The 20655-nt window shown below is 48.1% G+C and overlaps 1 protein-coding gene across 1 annotated transcript in view; it reads right to left on the minus strand.

Annotated features, from left to right (window-relative positions):
• Window positions 1-1783: 1783 nt before the first annotated feature.
• ada2a (adenosine deaminase 2a) overlaps window positions 1784-20655 on the minus strand; it is a 67234-nt gene continuing 48362 nt past the window's right edge. The window contains exons 5-9 of the mRNA XM_038781326.1: window positions 18206-18296; window positions 8362-8470; window positions 7275-7432; window positions 5698-5900; window positions 1784-2001 (exon numbers count right to left, since the gene is read on the minus strand). Of these exons, the coding sequence (XP_038637254.1) occupies window positions 1890-2001; window positions 5698-5900; window positions 7275-7432; window positions 8362-8470; window positions 18206-18296 (673 nt within the window). The 3' untranslated portion in view covers window positions 1784-1889. The remainder of the gene's footprint in view (window positions 2002-5697; window positions 5901-7274; window positions 7433-8361; window positions 8471-18205; window positions 18297-20655) is intronic.

The raw sequence follows: 20655 nt of genomic DNA on the forward strand, positions 1-20655 counted from the left end.
CCAGCCTCCCCGGACAGGCGCCGGAATGTGGCGACTAGGGGCTTTTCACAGTAACTTCATTGAAGCCTACTCGTGACAATAAGCGATTTTCATTTTTCAAATTGCCCCTTACTTTGAAAAAATGAATTGGATACTCTAAATTAAAAAATATATATATAGTCAAAGTCAATACCTTGGGATTCATGTTGCATTACATTCATCCCCCACCATCTGGCCTGGGCTTGCGAAATCCTACCAACTGTCCTGCCTTGAGACAATTCACCCCTCTTTAGCCTGGGTTTACCCCTATCTCTGGATCTGTAAAGACTTAATGCTCGCATTCTAAGCATTGTCTGGCATCTTTGACTTTGTCGATATAAATGTTTCTGGAACATACCTCTTCATTCACCTGAGGAAGGAGCAGTGCTCCCAAAGCTAGTGATTTGAAACATACCTGTTGGACTTTAACCTGGTGTTGTAAGACTTCTTACTTTTTTGTTGTTGGGAGTGGGAGCTGCCAACAGTTTCAACTCTAGTTTACAATTATAAAATTGAACACCTAGCATTTCTATGCTGCTTTTGGTGTGTAGAAAAATGCTTTGCAGAGTGGAAGAATAAACTGGATATGGAGCGAGAGAGGATAAAAGGAAATAATAGAAAGGTATTGGGGGTGTAACTAAAAGAACAGTTGACGAATTGGCTTTTTAAGAATGCCTTCAAACCCAGGGAAACGGACACCATGGTACAGCAATTTAGAGAGTGGGTGCCGGACGGAGCACAAGTGTCTTATAGAATGGTTGCTAATAATGAATGAGGGAGCAGGCGAGAAGCAGGCTGGTGTAAGAGGTTGTGTTGGAGAACCAAAGGCTAGATAGACATGGAAGTGTGTGTTTCGCCGTGTGGGCTACAAAATTCTAAACAAAGATCTTAAAACCAACTTGCAATCGTCTGAGAAGCAGTGAAAATTGCCAAGGAGAGCGGTGATAGAAGCACATGAACATGGCATGTTGTTTTAATTGGGAAGCGAGGAGGCCAGTTCGGAGAGTATATAAGAATTAAGTCTCAAGTCTTCAGAAACAGTGGGGAAGTAGTAAGTGGAGGTAGTGATATTATTGAGAGACAACGCAGTTTTTGATCTTCAAGGGATATGGGGGGTAGGCGGGAAAGTGGATTTAAGTCCACAATCAGATCAGTCATGATCTTATTGAATGACATTGCTAGGTTCAATGGCCTAGTGTGGTCCCATCTCTTATGACTGCAGCCAGGAAGGTTTTTTTAAATAAATTTAGAGTACCCAATTATTTTTCCCAATTAAGGGGCAATTTAGCATGGCCAATCCACCAACCCTGCACATCTTTGGGTTGTGGGGGTGAAACCCACGCAGACACAGGGAGAATGTGCAAACTCCACAAGGACAGTGACCCAGGGCCGGGATTCGAACCCGGGTCCTCAGCACCGTAGGCAGCAATGCTAACCACTGTGCCACCATGCTGCCCCTTGCAGCCAGGAAGGTTGATGGTCTCAAGGTCAAAGCTGTCGAGCAGGGAGGGAACCAAAGATGGTTTTGATTTTCAGCGCAATAAAATGGAGACAATTTACATTTGTAAATGGGATATATATCATTCAAAATAAATATATTCTGAAGGTTGATAGAGGATGGCCCAAATACAGGTTTTACAACATGTGTATAATTCAAGATCGTACATTACAATGAGTGGTGAAAGAACTCCATTGGTTATAAAGCACATTTGGAAGTCCCAAGGTCATGAAAGGCACTGTAGAAATGCAAGGATTTTTTTCTTTCTTTTGTAGCCAAATCAAGATTGCTGGAGTAATATACTGTTCAAGTGCCTGACGGTGTAGAATGAGTAAAAACTATCGAAATCTCCTGAGTAGAAAACCCCTGCTCATCACAGCTCATCATTGTTGAACATGTTGAGAACAACATCCAAAAATTGATCCCACTTTTTTAGCCAGAGTTTGATGGTTTCAGCTTGCATTTGGGCAGACATAGCACTGTACCTAGAAAAACCAGAAGAAAATGGCAGTAAATATCCATTCACCTCATCAAAATAATTCCTAGAAGCATTCATTCAAATGTGAGAATGAGCAAGCTGTCTGATTTGTTTTTGTATGGCTTATGTTACTTTCCCCGTATAGATAACTTTTTAAAAAAGATATTTGAATTTTCAGTGATCAATTAAAAGGAATTGCACAAGTTTTAAAGTCTTTTTTAAAAGAAATTTAAAGTGCCCAAATCTTTTTTTTCCAATTAAGGGGCAATTTAGCGTGGCCAATCTACCCACCCTGCACACCTTTGAGTTGTGGGGGTGAAAGCCACGCAGACACGAGGAGAATGTGCTGTGCAAATTCCACACAGTGACCCGGGGCTGGGAGCGAACCTGGGTCCACGGCGCCATGAGCAGCAGTGCTAACCACTGCACCGTGCTGCTCATTTTTAAAAGTCTTTTACTGTAACAAATAATTGAAAAGCAACATTGACCAAACATTACTCAGTAGGCAACTGGCATTCAAAATAACAGAAACGAAAACCCTTATTGCTGTCTTAGGGCAGCACAGTGGCACAGTGGTTAGCATTGCTGCCTCACGGCGCCGAGGTCCCAGGTTCGATCCCAGCTCTGGGTCACTGTCCGTGTGGAGTTTGCACTCTGTTGCCCACATTAGTTGCACTTTTGTCTTTTTGAGAGGCCTGTCTCTTCTACTGTCCCAAAAACCACTTTGGGTTGGATTCTATGCACCAATGCCAGCGCGTTTGAAGGGGGCACATAAAATGCAATCTGTAACCTGCCCGCTCTCAACCTGTCTTCCATTTTATGCGGAAGCAGTGGAGGCATCAGGTGGCCTTCCCACCTTTGGGTCTATTGACGCCCTTAAGTGGCCAATTAATGGACACTTAAGTACCTCATCCTACTCCCACCATCATTTTACCCATGGCAGGGTGAAACCCACGGAAGGTGGTAACTTGGCAGCTTTCAATAGACAGCCTGGTGTCGGGAAAATGGGGAGGGGGAGATCTTCTTTCGGGATCCTCCATGTCTATTGGAGGCATCCCACCAGCTCACATCCTGCCTTTAACTCTTCCCCACCATTTCCACCCCTCTCTCACCATCACATGGTCCATCTACCAACACTTCTCATCCGCTCCTTGAGCTCTCTGTCACCATTTCAGGTGATAAGACTGACCACCAATATTCCTGAAAAAAAAACACCAACTCCCACAGCTACAACTCCTCACACCCTGCCTCCCGTTAGGACTCAATCCCATCCTCGAAGTTTCTCCACCTCCGTTCCGATGATGTCACCTTCAGAAACAGCACTTCTGGGCAGCACAGTGGCCTAGTGGTTAGCACAGCTGCCTCACGGCGCTGAGGTCCCAGGTTCGATCCCGGCTCTGGGTCACTGTCTGTGTGGAGTTTGCACATTCTCCCCGTGTCTGCATGGGTTTCGCCCCCACAACCCAAAAATATGCAGAGTAGGTGGATTGGCCACGCTAAATTGGCCCTCAATTGGGAAAAATAATTGGATACTCTAAATTTAAAAAAAAGAAACAGCACTTCTGATATCCCTGCCTTTTTCCTCAATAGGTTCTTCCCCTCCAGTCCCCCCCCCCCCCCCCCCCCCCCCCCCCTCCCCCTCAGTATGGCGGAGCTGTCTGACTCATTTTCCACACCTCTGCTCTCAATCATTTCCTTCCCTCCCAGAACCATGATGGGTCTCCCTTGTCCTCATTTTCAACCCATCAGCTTATGGATTCAAAGGGCTCCACCATTTCCACCAACTCTACCATGAAACACATCTTCCCCTCAAACCTCTGTCAGCATTTCACAGGGCCCTCTCTCTCTGTGACACTCCGGTCCACTCGTCCTCCACCCTCAACCCTTCATCCCCTTCCCACGGTACTTTCCCGGTGCAATCGCAGAAGGTGCAACACCTCCCCTGCCCTGCCTCCTCCCTCCCCTGCCTCGAACACGCCTTTCAGGTGAAGCAGCATTTCACTTGCACATAGTTAAAGGGTCAATTACAAGGGGGGCATAATTTGAAGGTGAGGGGCAGGAGGTTTAGAGGGAATTTGAGGAAAATGTTTTCACCCAGGGGGTAGTGGGAATCCAGAATTCACTGCCTGGGAGGGGAGTTGAGGCAGGAAACCTCACAACCGTTAAAAAGTACCTGGAATGCACCTAGGTCCCAGATTCGATCCCGGCCCAGGGTCACTGTTGTAGCCACCTGGGGTGGCCACGTCCAGATTCCAAAATGGACATTGGCAAAGAATACGTGTAAAATTGGACAGTGCTAGGAAAACAAGCAGGTGCAAGGTTTGCCTGTGGATTGGCCTATGACCTCCTTCAATTTGGTTTACTGTATTTGTTGCTTCCAATGAAGTCTCGTCTACATCGGGAAGACTAAATTCAGACTGGGTGACCAGAACACCTTGCTCAGTTTGTAAGCATCACCCAACCTTCCTGTCACTTGTCATTTCAATTCACCACCTGCTCTCACCTCCACATGTCTGTCCTTGGCCTGCTGCAATGTTCCAGTGAAATGAAATGAAATGAATTGAAAATCGCTTATTGTCACGAGTAGGCTTCAATGAAGTTACTGTGAAAAGCCCCTAGTCGCCACATTCCGGCGCCTGTCCGGGGAGGCTGGTACGGGAATCGAACCGTGCTGCTGGCCTTCTTGGTCTGCTTTCAAAGCCAGCGATTTAGCCCTGTGCTAAACAGCCCCCTAAGTCCTGCGCAAACTGGAGGAACAGCACCTCATCTTCCGATTACAGCCTTCCGGACTTAACATTGAGTTCAACAACTTTCGACTGTCAACTTTCCCGTCCATCTTGACCCTTTTTTTTGTTTGTTCCAAAACAAACACCAACCCACCTTCCCCCACAGGGCCATCTGTCCTTTGATCTTCAGTTTTTCCTTCACTGAGCAATGATCTTCATTCTCCTTTGAATACATGTTGCTGTCTCACTTTTAGGTCACTATCATGACCTTCTTTAGTCTTTAACACTACCATTAACTGTCCCTTTGTCTTGTGCCCATGACATCTTTGTCAACCTCCCCTTAGCTCCGACCTATCGCTGACCATCTAGTCTGCTCCACCTTCTCCCTCTAACTATATAATCCATGATGTGGAGATGCCGGTATTGGACTGGGGTGAGCACAGTAAGAAGTCTTACAACTTACAACTGGTGTTGTAAGGCTTCTTACTATATAATCCATCACATTTCTACCCCTCTTCAACTCTGAAGATCCATACGGACTCAAAAAGTAATCTCTGTTTCTCTCTCACAGATGCTGCTATATTTCAGAAATGATGTGGCGATGCTGGCGTTGGACTGGGGTGAGCACAGTAAGAAGTCTTACAACACCAGGTTAAAGTCCAACAGGTTTGTTCCAAATCACTAGCTTTCGGAGCACCGCTCCTTCCTCAGCTGAGGAATTGATACATTCCACTTAAAGGATCGTCCCTTTAGTCTGAGATTGTCTCCTCTGGTTCTAGTTTTTCCTACAAGTGGAAACATCCTCTCCTTGTCCACTCTATCCAGGCCTCGCAGTACCCTGTAAGTTTCAATAAGATCCGAAAGCTGGTGTTTGAAACAAACATGTTGGACTTTAACCTGGTGTTGTCAGACGTCTTACTATATTTCACGAAAACCACCATCCGCAGTATTTTACATTTATAAAAATGTACAATTACTTTATTGAGTTCAAAGCTAACTGCTTCAGTGTTGTCAGCTCAGCTTTTAAACCTCCTATTCCCATGAAGGCCTCGTAGAAGTCATACGATAAACCACGAGACCCAAAGATCGCTGGATCATCAGCACTAATGACCATGGGATGACCTTCGGCCATTAAGGCTGCAGCTGGGTGATTCTGTAGATTACTCACTAGCATAAGCACCTACAACAAAGAAACAGCAAAACATTAGCATTATAGTGAATGAAGTCCTGATTAAAGCCAATTAGAAGATGACCTGTGTACTTTTGGATTGTCAACTAGAAGCACAATTTTCCAATGCGGAAGGAACATCAATCAAACAGTAGATAGTGCTATACTGTACCCTCAGAAACATATGGACAACAGGGTTGAAGCAAAGTTCGCAGTTTGCTTGTCTAATTCAATGAAAAATTCAGATGTAACGTGGAACTTAATAAATGAGACTTTAAATTCAAAAACTGAATGACTCTATATTTTATTGCCAAAACAGCTTCACCTTCCTGCAGGCACATTCAAAGCTAGTTACATATATACAATCAGCAAGATTTCTAGTGTTCGAATATGAACATATTCTTTACATGTACAGGGGGCCGGTTTAGGCCAGTTGGCTGGACAGCTGGTTCCTGATGCAGAGCGAGGCCAGCAGCGTGGGTTCAATTCCTGTGCCGGCTGAGGTTATTCATGAAGGCTCCACTTTCTCAACCTCGCCCCTCGCCTGAGGTGTGGGTGACCCTCAGGTTAAATCACCACCAGTCAGCTCTCCCCCTCAGAGGGGAAAATAGCCGATGCTCATTTGGGACTGTAGTGACTTAAACGTGTGCACTGACAATTTTACTATTGCAACAAACAGCAGAAATGTTCCTCTTATATTTCTTTACAATTCTTTGCTTTTCTGCTGAGCTGTTCTGTACCCAATCTGTCCTTAGCCAAGATCTCCAAATTTAGAACTGACCTAGGAAATGAAACTGGCACCTTTTTGATGTGCATGGCCCAGTACCACAAGAAGCAGTGCATTAACCCAGAATGCCATAATGGGAGCTGCCCCTTATAACTAAATTAACCTTAAGTTGGTTAAAATTGGCACAGTGATTAGCACTGCTGCCTCACTGCTCCTGGGACCCGGATTCAATTATAGCCTTGGGTGTCTGTGCGGAGTCTGCATGTTCTCCCCGTGTGTGCGTGGGTTTCCTCTGGGTACTCCAGTTTCCTCCCACAATCCAAAGAAGTGCAGGTTAGGTGGATTGGCCATGCCAAATTGCTTAGTGTCCAAAAGGTTAGGTGGGGTTACTGGGATAGGGTGGAAGCCTGGGCTTAAGTAGGGTCCTCTTTCCAAGGGACGGTGCAGACTTGATGGGCCGAATTACCTCCTTCTACACTGTAAATTCAATGATTTCAGATCAACAGAAATTGTGGTCCAGCATTTTTCGGGCCTTGTTATTGCACTTCAAAAGTTAATTGAGTAAGCAGAGACTGGAGCTTTGCTTTTAGATAATCGGATACCAGAGACTTTCCCTCAAACCTAGTCTTTATTTACTCTGTGCGATGTTCTACCAGCACCTGATTTGAGATTGGACACACTTCCAAAGGCACATCAAGCTTTTTGGATAACTGCTTTGCCATGAGATGTTTGTTTATGCTGTAGCCATGGCCTATGCGACTTGTGTTCAGCAGTAAGGCATCCAGGATATTTTCATCTACACTCATACCTTCCCAGTCTGCAAGAGAAACCAAGAGAGCACGAATGAAAGATTTTGTACAAAAAAACACATCTTTGTTCATTTGAATGCAGAGCGGTCACTGGATGAAGCAAATTGTATTTTATCCTTCTCGGAAAGGTAACAGGTTTGGGTGTCGAGGCCACTTGTCAGTCAAATCTGCCCATTTCTAGAGGGTGAACATTACTGGATGAAATGCCACTCAGAAAAGAGGCATTCTTATTGCCCAGAGGCAGAGACTGACTCAACCCCCAGGCAGTGAGAAGATCCACGGTGGGTAGTAGGCTGTAAGTGAGCAAACAGAGTACAAAGATTTTTAAAATGGCTAAAAAGAGATTTAAAAAACATTAGGGCCGGGATTCTCCCCTACCCGGCGGGGCAGAGGGTCCCGGCGTGATGGAGTGGCGTGAACCACTTGAGGAGCTAGGCCTGCGCCAGAGTGGTTAGCGCTCCGCCGGTTCGTGTGGACGGCCTTTGGCGCCACGCCAGCCGGGGCCGAAGGGACTTCGCCCAATCGCGGGCCAGGCCATCGTGGGGGCATCCCCTGGGCCAGATCGCCCCCCCCCAAGGACCCCGGAGCCCACCCACTCCCGCTGGTAAGATAGGTGGTTTGATCCATGCCGGCAGGAGAGGATTGACAGTGGCAGGACTTCGGCCCATTGCGGGCCGGAGAATCGGCGGGGGGGGAGGGGGGGGGGGGCCGCCGACCGGCACGGCGCAATTCCTGCCCCCCGCCGAATCTCTGGTGGCGGAGAATTTGGGACACGGCGGAGGCGGGATTGACGCCGGCCCCCAGCGATTCTCCGACCCGGCCCGGGGGGGGGATACCACCCGTGCTTATTATTTCTGTATGACATCTATGCCATTGGGAGGCAATTCTTAATACGCATTTCTTTTTTTTAAATAAATGTTCTTCTTGTGCATCTTACCAGTCTCCCCTGCATGAAAGAAGTAAGGCAGTTTTATTCCCATTTCTGCTGGAATTAATAGTTCGTTCTTGAAATACCACAGTGGGTTCCCAGCGTCTTCCTGGCCAACCTGGAACAAGGCAATGCAATTGTTTTCCACATTCGCTTTCAGATACAGCAAGGATACACACGTCCATTAATGTAACACAAGTGGCCAAAAAGTGTCTGAAAAATATACATTTTGGGAATTGTTGAGAATTCTGGGTCTGTACTCGTTTAGATGGATGAGGGGGGATCTTATTGAAACTTACAGGATACTGCGAGGCCTGGATAGAGTGGACATGGAGAGGATGTTTCCACTTGTAGGAAAAACTAGAACCAGAGGACACAATCTCAGACTAAAGGGACGATCCTTTAAGTGGAATGTATCAATTCCTCACCTGAGGAAGGAGCAGTGCTCCGAAAGCTCGTGTTTGAAACAAACCTGGTGGACTTTAACCTGGTGTTGTAAGACTTCTTACTACGATCCTTTAAAACAGAGGTGAGGAGGAATTTCTTCAGCCAGAGGGAGGTGAATCTGTGGAACTCTTTGCCTCAGAAGGCTGTGGAAGGCAAATCATTGAGTGTCTTTAAGACAGAGATAGATAGGTTCTTGATTAATAAGGGGATCAGGGCTAATTGGGAGAAGGCAGGAGAATGGGGATGAGAATATATCAGTCATGATTGAATGGTGGAGCAGACTCGATGGGCCGAGTGGCCTAATCTGCTCCTATGTCTTATGGTCTTATGGTAATATTTTTATGAGAAGGCAGCAAAATCATTCAAGTGTCGTTGCTTTGAATTTTAAGCGAAGGGATCTAAACATCTTTGGTGAGCTGATCGAGTACATGACTCAGCCATTGCTGAAATGATCCAGTTTTCATTCCCAGTCTTTTCTGAGTTCGGAGTTGTTCTGGGCTAAAGCTTCTTTCCCAACCTAGCTTCGTACCACATTGTATGTTACATTTATCTATCACCCAATGTCAATCCAACTTGGGTCAAAGCCAGTTCATTAAAAGATAAAGGAGACCACCAAGTTCTCCAGCCCATCTCAGGAACAGCACAATTCCAACATGCAACCAACACTGGTGTTTAAGATACTTTATTTAACACTGACCATTTCAAATCCTGCGAACAATGACCACAATTTGAGGACTAAAATCTTTGTGACGGGGTGGCGGGGGCGGGGGGGGGGGGGGGGGGGGGGGGGGGGGGTGCAGTTAGCTTCAGTGGTGGTGTCTGAATCAGATTAGCACCAACAGCACTCTTCAATACCCTTTCCAACCAAGGTAGTCTAAGGCTCTGCCTCCTCAGGCCGGTAGTAAAAATCGTAGTAAGTGTTTTTGAGGCAGTTTGTACTGGAAACAGATTTAAAAAATTTGTATCCATGCGGACAAGGTGACACAGTGGTTAGCACTGCTGCCTCACAGCGGCAGGGACCCAGATTCATTTCCGACCTCGGGTGACTGTGCGGAGTTTGTACGTTCTCCCCGTGTCTGCATGGGTTTCCTCCGGGTGCTCCGGTTTCCTCCCACTGTCCAAAGACGTGCGGATTAGGTGGATTGTCCGTGTTAAATTGTCCAAAAGGTTAGATGGGGTTATGGGGGAGTGGACCTAGGTTGAGTTCCCTTTTGGAGGGTGGGTGCAGACTCGATGGGCTGAATGGCCTTGTTCTGCACTTAGGGATTCTATGACAAAGAAATAATATAGTCTTGTAGTGCTGTGTCTTTTATAATTAAAATTTTTTTTAGAGTACCCAATTATTTTTTCCAATTGAGGGGCAATTTAGCGCGGCCAATCCACCTACTCCGCACATCTTTGGGTTGTGGGGGTGAAACCCTCGCAGATACGGGGAGAATGTGCAAACTCCACATGGACAGTGACCCAGAGCCGGGATCGAACCTGGGACCTCAGCGCCGTGAGGCAGCAGTGCTAACCACTGCACCACCATGCTGCCTCTCTAGTAGTACTGTTAATGACAGCCCCATCATTGCTGACAGCACTCAAATGTAAATGAGATATGAGAGGTGCTGCCTCCCATTAAAGAGGTCATTTCTTTCAGTGATACAGGAGGCAGCAGGACCTTCACAGCAAAGGTAAGCGCTGCTCCGAGAGGCAGAGACAGCAGAGACGAGCTGCGAATCACAGCCCAGTGCAGTCATGATGGAGTGCTGACTTTCAGATCAGACCTGAACCGGTTTGCTCTCTCAGGTGGAGTGAAAGGTCTTTGGTATTATTTTGAAGACGAGCATGCAAATTCTCCCTGGTGTCCAAACTGCTTTTTATCCTTCAGTCACATTGCTAAAAACAGATTAGCTGGTCATTATCTTACTGTTCATGGGACATTCCTGCACAAAATTGGCTGCTACATTTCTCCACATTACAAAAAATGACTATAGTTCAAAAATATTTAATTTGCTGTGAAGCCGTTTTGATGTCACTCTGACAGGCAGTATCGAAATTTAATTCGGAAGCCAGCTGTTTTTCCTGATTGTTAGATTGCATGCATTCCCCGATCTACTGGGGAAACAATGTCACAGAATTGTTACGGTGCAGAAGGAAGCGATTCAGCCCATCGTGTCTGCACCTGATCCCCAAATGAGCCTGACGTGGTGTCATTGCTTTTTCCTGGACCATTGCACATTGATTCTAATCACCTAATTCCCTCTTGAATGCCTCGATTGAACCTGCCTCCAACCACACTTCCAGGCCAAGCATTCCACACTCCAGCCACTCGCTGTGTGAAAAAGCTTTTCTCACATCGCATTTGCATCTTTTGCAAATCACTTTAAATCTGTGCCTCTCGATCTCGATCCTTTTACAAGCAGGAAAGGTTTCTCCCTGTTACTCTGTCCAACCCCTTCATGATTTTCAACTCCTCACAGCCGCCTTCTCTCCCAAGAGAACAGTCCCAACCTCTCCAATCTATCCTCGTAGCTGAGGTTTCTCATCCCTGGAACATTCCTGCTATAGTTTATCAGTCAGTCATCCATCAGGGAAGCCAAGTTACAACCTCCAAACACAGGCAAAATGTCCCACCTGTTGCTCGTGTGCTACAGAATTCAAACAAGTGTAAAAAGGAAGGAGTGCACAGCAGCAACAGCCTCCAGATATTCTACACGGCACTGGAACATAATGCGAGCATGAAATGGCCCAATTTCATGATGCTGCTCCACCAACCCCAGGAAGGGCATGAAAGGTGTAAATGCCGATGTAGAGAGACTTGGGTGTACTCATGCAAGAAACACAGTGCGTTTACATGAAGGTACAGCAAGCAATTAGGAAGGGAAACGCATATTGCCCTTTATTGCAAGGGCACTGGCGTACAAAAAGAAGGAAATCTTGCTACATTTGTTCAAGGCTTTGGTAAGGCCATACCTTGAATACTGTGTGCAATTTTGCCCTCCATATTAAAGGGACGATATACCTGAATTGAAGACAGTACAGCAAAGGTTCACCAGATTGATCCCTGGGATGAGGAAGGTGTATTATGATGAAAGGCTGAGTGATAAGGGGTGAGATTCTCCGCTCCCCACGCCGGGTGGGAGAATTGCGGGAGGGCCCCCGGACAAATTTCATGCCCCCCTGGCCCCCCCGCGATCCCCCCCCCCCCCCACTCGCAAAAATCGGCGCTCACCGTTTTTCATGGCGAACGGCGATTCTCCGACCCGGATGGGCCGAGCGGCCTGCCGTTTGTGGCCGTTTCACGACGGCGGCAACCACACCTGGTCGCTGCCGTCGTGAAACGGGAATGAGAAGCCCGTTTGGGGCTTGTAGGTGGCCTAGCAAGGAAAGAGCACCACGACTGTGCTCGGGAGGGGACAGGCCCGCGATCGGTGCCCACCGATTGTCGGGCCGGCGTCCAAATCGGACGCATTATTTCCCCTTCACCACCCCGCAAGATCAAGCCGCCACGTCTTGCAGGGCGGCTGAGGGGAAAGACGGCCAACGCGCATGTGCAGGTTCGTGCCGTCAGCATCATGATGTCAGCCGCGCATGCGCGGGTTGGAGCCGGCCAACCTGCGCATGCATGGCTGACGTCATTAGGCGTGCCGGCCGCGTCATTCTTGGCGCGCCGCCCGGCGGCCGAGAGTTACGGAGCGCCACTCCTAGCCCCGCCGGGAGGGGAGAATAGGGGGCGAGGAGCGGCCTCCGAGGCCGTCGTGAAACTCGGCCGAGTTCACGACGGCCCTCCCGATTTTTCCTGGGAGCGGAGAATTCCGCCCAAGGTCTATACTATCTGGAGTTTATAAAAATGAGGGACAATCTCATTTATACATTCAAAATTGTTACAAACACAGACCAGACTCCCAGATTTTGTATGATCTTGGTTGAGACCTCCAAACTTTGTTACGATCCAGTTAGGGACCAGTAATGTTTATTGTTTAAAATAGATAAAATTTGAAATCCGAGTAACTCACTAAGAGAATAAAGCAACAAGATTCCATGATTTTAAACAAACAGAAGATATTTTACTGCATGAGTTAACAAAGCAGTCAATACTGTCTATTTTAGACACTTAACATCCAAACTGAACTGGGGGTAAACATGAATTAACAGGCAAACTGTTGTTAAGTGCACCACAAACAGCAGGCACACCCAAGAAAGGATCCTGGAATTTTCTCAGCAAGCTACCCAGATGTCAGCAAACACCATGAGTCACAAAAAATCATTAAAGTTTAATTTTCCTCACGAGGAATTTTAGCTCCACTCCTTCAAAGAACCAATCTGACTCCCTAGCCGACAGCAGCTCAATTCTACTCAAGAGCTACAATCTTAACTCAAACATCAGACCATAAGACATTGGAGCAGAATCAGGCCACTCGGCCCATCGAGTCTGCTCCGCCATTCAATCATGGCTGATATTTCTCATCCCCATTATCCTGCTTCCTCTCCTATTATTCCAGATTTCTCACAGCTTCGCTCCCTTGACGGGCAGCATGATGGCGCAGTGGTTGAGCACTGATGTCTCACATCGCGGAGGACTCCGGTTCGATCCCAGCCCTGGGTCACTGTCTGCGTGGAGTTTGCGCATTCTCCCCATGGGTTTTGCCCCCACAATCCAAATATGTGCAGGGTAGGTGGCGTGGCCACGCTAAATTGCCCCTTAATTGGAAAAAAAGAATTGCTCCCTTGGGCAGCTGAGCTGACCTCCAACTGAGAGTGTGCGTCCCCAAACCCCCAACAACTGCTTCCGGGCCTCCCCGAGACCCAACTCTTAGTAGCATAGAACTACCAAAGGCCCCGGCGCTTCTCTGAGCCCCATCCCACAATGGCACTGATGGTGGCACCTAGGCTGCCAGTTCTCCTCTCCTTCTGCTCCCCACTGGCCTCTGTTCACTCTGCCCAGATCAGAAGGCATTTCCTCACTCAAAGATTTGTGAATCTTTGCAGTTCTCTACCCCAGAGGGTTGTGGGTGGTGGAATATATCTAAGGTTGACATAAACAGAATTTTGGTCTTTTAGAGAATCAAGGTACCTGGAGAGGAGGTGGGGAGGAAGCTGAAGGTTAACCATGATGGGACTGAGTAGAGAGTAGAAGCGATGGGGCGTTTGGTCTACTACTGCCCCTATTTCTTTCGATTGAGTGCTGACAACTTTTATCGGAGAGTTAAATTGGCAAAGTATCCAAAATAAGAAATAAATAAGAGAGGTCCATTTCAGTCATTTTTATGAGATTTGTCATTAGAGATTCATAAATTAAAGGTTCATTAAATCCATGGGTAGAGGAATATGATGCAGGAAAATGCAAGACATTTGTTACACATCATTAAGTTTGATTTGCAACATATATTCATTTGCAAGTCGGACATCTGGTAGAGATGACAAGTACGGTTAGCCTAACTGGGGTCCAGCTTTACAATGATTGATAAATAGAAAGAAGCTTCATTATAAATTTCCTAATCGATTAGGTTATTAAATCACAGTAGATTAAATAAATGAAAATTGTTGTGTCTTTCTGAACTCACCAATTGGAGCATTAAAAGTTCCCCGACTGTAAAAAAGACAAAGTCAACTTTTAAAAAATGTATTTGTTCACAGGATATGGGCATCCCTAATTGCCCTTCATAAGGTGGTGATGAGCCCTCTTCTTGAACCGCTGCAGTCCATGTGGTGTAAGTACACCTATAGTGCTGCTAGGGAGGGAGTTCCAGGATTTTGACCCAGTGACAGTGAAGGAACGGTGATATATTTTCAGGTCAGGGTGGTCATAGAGGTGTACAGCGCAGAAAAGGCCTTTGGCCCATTGCATCTGCGCCTGTCAAAAACAATCACTTAGCTAGTCTAACTCAATTTTTTCAGCACTTGGCCCATAGCCTTCTATGCCTAGGCATTGCAAGTGCACATCGAAATACATCTAAAATGTTATGAGGGTCTCTGCCTCCACCACCCTTTCAGGCAGCGAGTTCCAGACTCCCACCACCCTCTGGGGGGAAAAGGCTTTCCTCACATCCCCTCTAAACCTCCCCCTCCCCTCACCTTAAATCTCTGCCCACGGTCATTGATCCCTCTACCAAGGGGAAAGGTTCTTCCTGTCTACTCTCTCCATGCCTCTCATTATTTTATACATCTCAATCATGGGGAGGCAGAGGCGTAATTTTATTTTATTTGTCCATGGGATGTGGATGTCGCAGGCTTTACCAGCGTTTATTGTCCATCCCTAATTGCCCTTGAGGGGCAGTTAACAGTCGACCACATTGCTGTGGGTCTGGAGTCACATGTAGGCCAGACCGGGTAAGGACGGCAGATTTCCTTCCCTAAGGGACATTAGTGAACCAGATGGGTTTTTACGACAATCGACAATGTTTTCATGGCCATCACTAGGCTTTTAATTCTAGATTTTTATTGTTGTATTGTGGCTGGGCTAGTAATCCAGAGTCCCACCAGGACAGCTGGTAAAATTTGAATTCAATAAAAAAATCTGGAATTAAAATTCTAATGTTGACTATGAGACCATTGCCGATTGTCGTAAAAACCCATCTGGTTCACTAATGTTCTTTAGCGGAAAGAACCTTTCGGCCTTACCTGGACTGGCCTACCTGTGACTCCAGACTGACAACAATGTGCTTGACTCGTCAATGCCCTCAGTGATGGGCAGTAAATGCTGGCCCAGCCAGCGACGCCCCCCTCACATGAATAAATAAAAAAATGTCTTCCTTCAATCTCTTCTGCTCCAAGGAAAACAACCCCAATCTCTCTTCATTGCTAAAGATCAATAGTTTCCCCACCACTGGGGTTAGACTGACTGGCTTGTAGTTTCCTGGTTTATCTCTTCCTCCCTTCTTGAATAATGGCATCACGTTGACTAAACTCCAGTCCTCTGGCACCTCTCGTGTGGCCAGAGAGGAATTGAAAATTATTCTCAGTGCCCTTATTTCCTCCCATGCCTCGCTCAACAGCCCGGGTTTCATTTTATCTGGCCCTGGAGATGTATCCACTTTTAAGCTTTCCAGACAACTCAGAACCTTCTCTCTGTCTGTGTTAATCTCTTTAATTTTATCACAGTCCTTCTCCCTGATTTCTATACCCACACCATCCCGCTCACAAGTGAATGACACAAAGTATTCAATTAGAACCCTACCTATGTCCTCCAGCTCCACGTACAAATAACCACTGTGCTCCTTAATAGGCCCTATCTTTCCCAATTATCCTTTTACTTTTAATGTACTTCACAGAATTCACAGTATAGAAGGAGGCCATTCAATCCATTGAGTCTGCACCAGCTCTTGAACCTAAGCCCACACCTCCACCCTACCCCCCACACTTCCACCCTATCCCCATAACCCCACCTTACCGTACCTTTTTTATGGACAGTAAGGGCAATTTAGCACAGCCAATCCACCTAACCTGCACATCTTTGGACTGTGGGAGGAAACCGGAGCACCCGGAGGAAACCCACGCACACACGGGGAGAACATGTAGACTCCGCACAGACAGTGACCCAAGCCAGGAATTGAACCTGGGACCCTGGCGCTGTGAAGCCATTGTGCTCATCGCTATGCTACCATGCTGCCTCAAAACAATTGTAAAATAACTTAGGATTTTCCTTTATTTTACCTGCCAGTATCATTTTATGTCCCCTTTTCTCTCTCCTAATTTTCTTTTTACGCTCCCTTTTGTACATTCTATTTATCTCTAGGGCTCGATATCTTTTGAGCCCTCGATATCTGCCATAAGCCTGGCTTTTTCTCCTTATCCAATTCTGTGTATCCTCCATATCCAGGGTTCACTGGGTTTGTTGGTCCCACCCTTTTTCTTGATTGGAACATGTTGGCCCTGCACCCTCCCCATTTCCTTCTTGAATGTGTCCCACTGTTCTGTTACAGATTTACCTAAAAGTGTCTGCTCCCTGTCCACTCTGCCCAAATCATATCTCATCATTAAAATTGGCCTTCCTCCAGGTTAAGACTTTGACTTCAGGCCCATCCTCGCCATTTTCGAGAACAATCTAGAATCTAACGAGTTATGATCACTGTCTGCAAAATGCTCCCCCACTGATACTTCAACCACTTGCCAGCTTTGTTTCTTAACATTAAATCCAGCACCGCCTCCTCTCTTGTAGGACCTCCTACATACTGGCTTAAAAAGTTATCCAGGACGCATGGGCTGGTTTAGCTCACCAGGCTAAATTGCTGGCTTTTAAAGCAGACCAAGCAGGCCAGCAGCACGGCTCAATTCCCGTACCTGCCTCCCCGGACAGGCGCCGGAATGTGGCGACTAGGGGCTTTTCACAGTAACTTCATTGAAGCCTACTTGTGACTATAAGCGATTTTCATTTTTTTCATTTCATTTTACAAATTCTGCTGCCTCTAAACCTTTCACACTATGGCTACCCCAGTTAATGTTGGGGAAGTTGAAATACCCCGCTATAACTACCCTATTACTATTACACTTTCCTGAAATTTGCCGACATATCTCTTGTTCTATATCTCTTGGACTGTTAGAGACCCTATAGAACAACCCGAACAATGTGATTGCTCCTTTCTCGTTTTTAAGTTCTACCCATATGGCTTCAGTTGAAGAGCCTTCTAAGATGTCGCCACTCCTTACTGCTGTAATTGATTCCCTGATCAAAACTGAGACACCCCCTCCTCGTTTGCCTCCTTCCCTATCTCGCCTGAAGATCCTGCATTCTGGAATATTGAGCTGCCAATCCTGCCGCTCTCTCAACTACGTCCCAGTGACAGAAATGACATCATACCCCTATCATCCACTTACCCTGCACACCTTTGGGTTGTGGGGGTGAGACCCACGCAGACTGTCTACACGGACAGTTACCCGGGGCCGGGATCCAACACGGGTCATCAACGCCGTGAGGCAGCAGTGCTAACCACTGCGCCACCGTGCTGCCCCTAGATGCAAACATTAATACTTTTTTTTTCTTTTTCTTTTTCTATAAATTAAGAGTCCCCAATTAATGTTTCCAATTAAGGGGCAATTTAGCGTGGCCAATCCACCTAGCCTGCACATCTTTGGATTGTGGGGGCGAAACCCACGTAAACACGAGGAGAATGTGCAAACTCCACACGGACCGTGACCCAGAGCCGGGTTCGAACCTGGGACCTCGGTGCCGTGAGGCAGCTGTGCTAACCACTGTGCCACCGTGCTGCCCATCAAACTTTAATAGTTAACTAGTGCCAAACATCTGCCTGTCATTTAAACACTGACTAACCCAGACGTCATTAATTTCCTATACCTGTACATATTCATGATTAAAAATAGGACAGTATGGGAAATAAACAACTCCAAATTCCAATCAGTGAATGCAGGAAAGTTTCGACATTTAAGGATAAAAGTCTACTGTTGAAATAACAAGAGAACAAACCATATCAAACCCGGCTACAGTCTCCGGAAATTTCTTGTAAAGTTTCATGGCCTCCTGTATCTCAGTTTTCATTTTTGAGTTGTTAATTTTCCTTAGAAGAAAGGCAGAGAAAATATCAGTTGCAGATATAAACATGGCAAAATAATCTGTTTTTCCACTAAAGACATGCACAGAAATCAGCAGATTGCAATCTCCCAGTACCAGAGCCGGGGTTCAGGAGGATTTATCCTTGGGTATAACCCTAAATAATCTCACTCGCTACTCTCCGTGACTCTATTAACCGCTATTGTCCATCAGGATTTCTGTTTCATTACTTTTCTCTTCTGTCCTATCCTCCAGCAGTTTCCTTTGGTATCCTCCCCTACTATTTTAAGTCACTCATGACAAACATTTTTAAAAATAAATTTAGAGTACCCAATTCATCTTTTTTTACCTCCTTTACCTCCTGTTCCCCCACAGACCTCCAGTCTGGCCCTATCTTCCTCCGCCAGCCTCGGATACTCAATCCATCCAGCTCAGCATCCCCTACTCCTGCCCTGTGTCTCCCCTACTCCTGCCCTGTGTCTCCCCTACTCCTGCCCTGTGTGTCCCCAGCTCCTGCCTTGTGTCTCCCCTACTCCTGCCCTGTGTCTCCCCTACTCCTGCCCTGTGTCTCCCCTACTCCTGCCCTGTGTCTCCCCTACTCCTGCCCTGTCTCCCCTACTCCTGCCCTGTGTCTCCCCTACTCCTGCCCTGTCTCCCCTACTCCTGCCCTGTGTCTCCCCTACTCCTGCCCTGTGTTTCCCCTACTCCTGCCCTGTGGCTCTCCTACTCCTGCCCTGTGTCTCCCCTACTCCTGCCCTGTGTCTCCCCTACTCCTGCCCTGTGTCTCCCCTACTCCTGCCCTGTGTCTCCCCTACTCCTGCCCTGTGGCCCCCTACTCCTGCCCTGTGTCTCCCCTACTCCTGCCCTGTGTCTCCCCTACTCCTGCCCTGTGTCTCCCCTACTCCTGCCCTGTCTCCCCCTACTCCTGCCCTGTCTCCCCTACTCCTGCCCTGTCTCCCCTACTCCTGCCCTGTGTCTCCCCTACTCCTGCCCTGTGTCTCCCCTACTCCTGCCCTGTGTCTCCCCTACTCCTGCCCTGTGTCTCCCTACTCCTGCCCTGTGGTTCCCCTACTCCTGCCCTGTGTCTCCCCTACTCCTGCCCTGTGTCTCCCCAGCTCCTGCCCTGTGTCTCCCCTACTCCTGTTCCTGTGTCTCCCCTACTCCTGCCCTGTGTCTCCCCTACTCCTGCCCTGTGGCTCCCCTACTCCTGCCCCTGTGCTCCCCTACTCCTGCCCTGTCTCCCCTACTCCTGCCCTGTGTCTCCCCTACTCCTGCCCTGTGTCTCCCCTAGATCCTGCCCCTGTGCTCCCTAGCTCCTGCCTGTGTCTCCCCTACTCCTGCCCTGTGTCTCCCCCAGCTCCTGCCCTGTGTCTCCCCTACTCCTGCCCTGTGTCTCCCCTACTCCTGCCCTGTGTCTCCCCTACTCCTGCCCGTGTCTCCCCTACTCCTGCCCTTGTCTCCCCTACTCCTGCCCTGTGTCTCCCCTACTCCTGCCCTTGTCTCCCCTACTCCTGCCCTGTGTCTCCCCTACTCCTGCCCTGTGTCCTCCCCTACTCCTGCACTGTGTCTCCCCTACTCCTGCCCTGTGTCTCCCCTACTCCTGCCCGTGTCTCCCCTACTCCTGCCCTGTGGTTCCCCAGCTCCTGCCCTGTGTCTCCCCTACTCCCTGCCCTGTCTCCCCTACTCCTGCCCTGTCTCCCCTACTCCTGCCCTGTCTCCCCTACTCCTGCCCTGTGTCTCCCCTACTCCTGCCCTGTTCCTCCCCTACTCCTGCCCTGTCTCCCCTACTCCTGCCCTGTGTCTCCCCTACTCCTGCCGTGTGTTTCCCCTACTCCTGCCCTGTGTCTCCCCTACTCCTGCCCTGTGTCTCCCCTACTCCTGCCCTGTGTCTCCCCTACTCCTGCCCTGTGTCCTCCCCTACTCCTGCCCTGTGTCTCCCCTACTCCTGCCCTGTGTCTCCCCTACCCCTGCCCTGTGTCTCCCCTACTCCTGCCCTGTGTCTCCCCTACTCCTGCCCTGTGTCTCCCCTACTCCTGCCCTGTGTCTCCCCTACTCCTGCCCTGTGTCTCCCCTACTCCTGCCCTGTGACTCCCCTACTCCTGCCCTGTCTCCCCTACTCCTGCCCTGTGTCTCCCCTACTCCTGCCCTGTGTCTCCCCTACTCCTCCCCTGTGGTTCCCCAGCTCCTGCCCTGTGTCTCCCCTACTCCTGCCCTGTGTCTCCCCTACTCCTGCCCTGTCTCCCCTACTCCTGCCCTGTCTCCCCTACTCCTGCCCTGTGTCTCCCCTACTCCTGCCCTGTGTTTCCCCTACTCCTGCCCTGTGTCTCCCCTACTCCTGCCCTGTGTCTCCCCTACTCCTGCCCTGT

Source organism: Scyliorhinus canicula, chromosome 20 (assembly GCF_902713615.1).
Source record: "Scyliorhinus canicula chromosome 20, sScyCan1.1, whole genome shotgun sequence".
Classification (NCBI taxonomy): domain Eukaryota; kingdom Metazoa; phylum Chordata; class Chondrichthyes; order Carcharhiniformes; family Scyliorhinidae; genus Scyliorhinus; species Scyliorhinus canicula.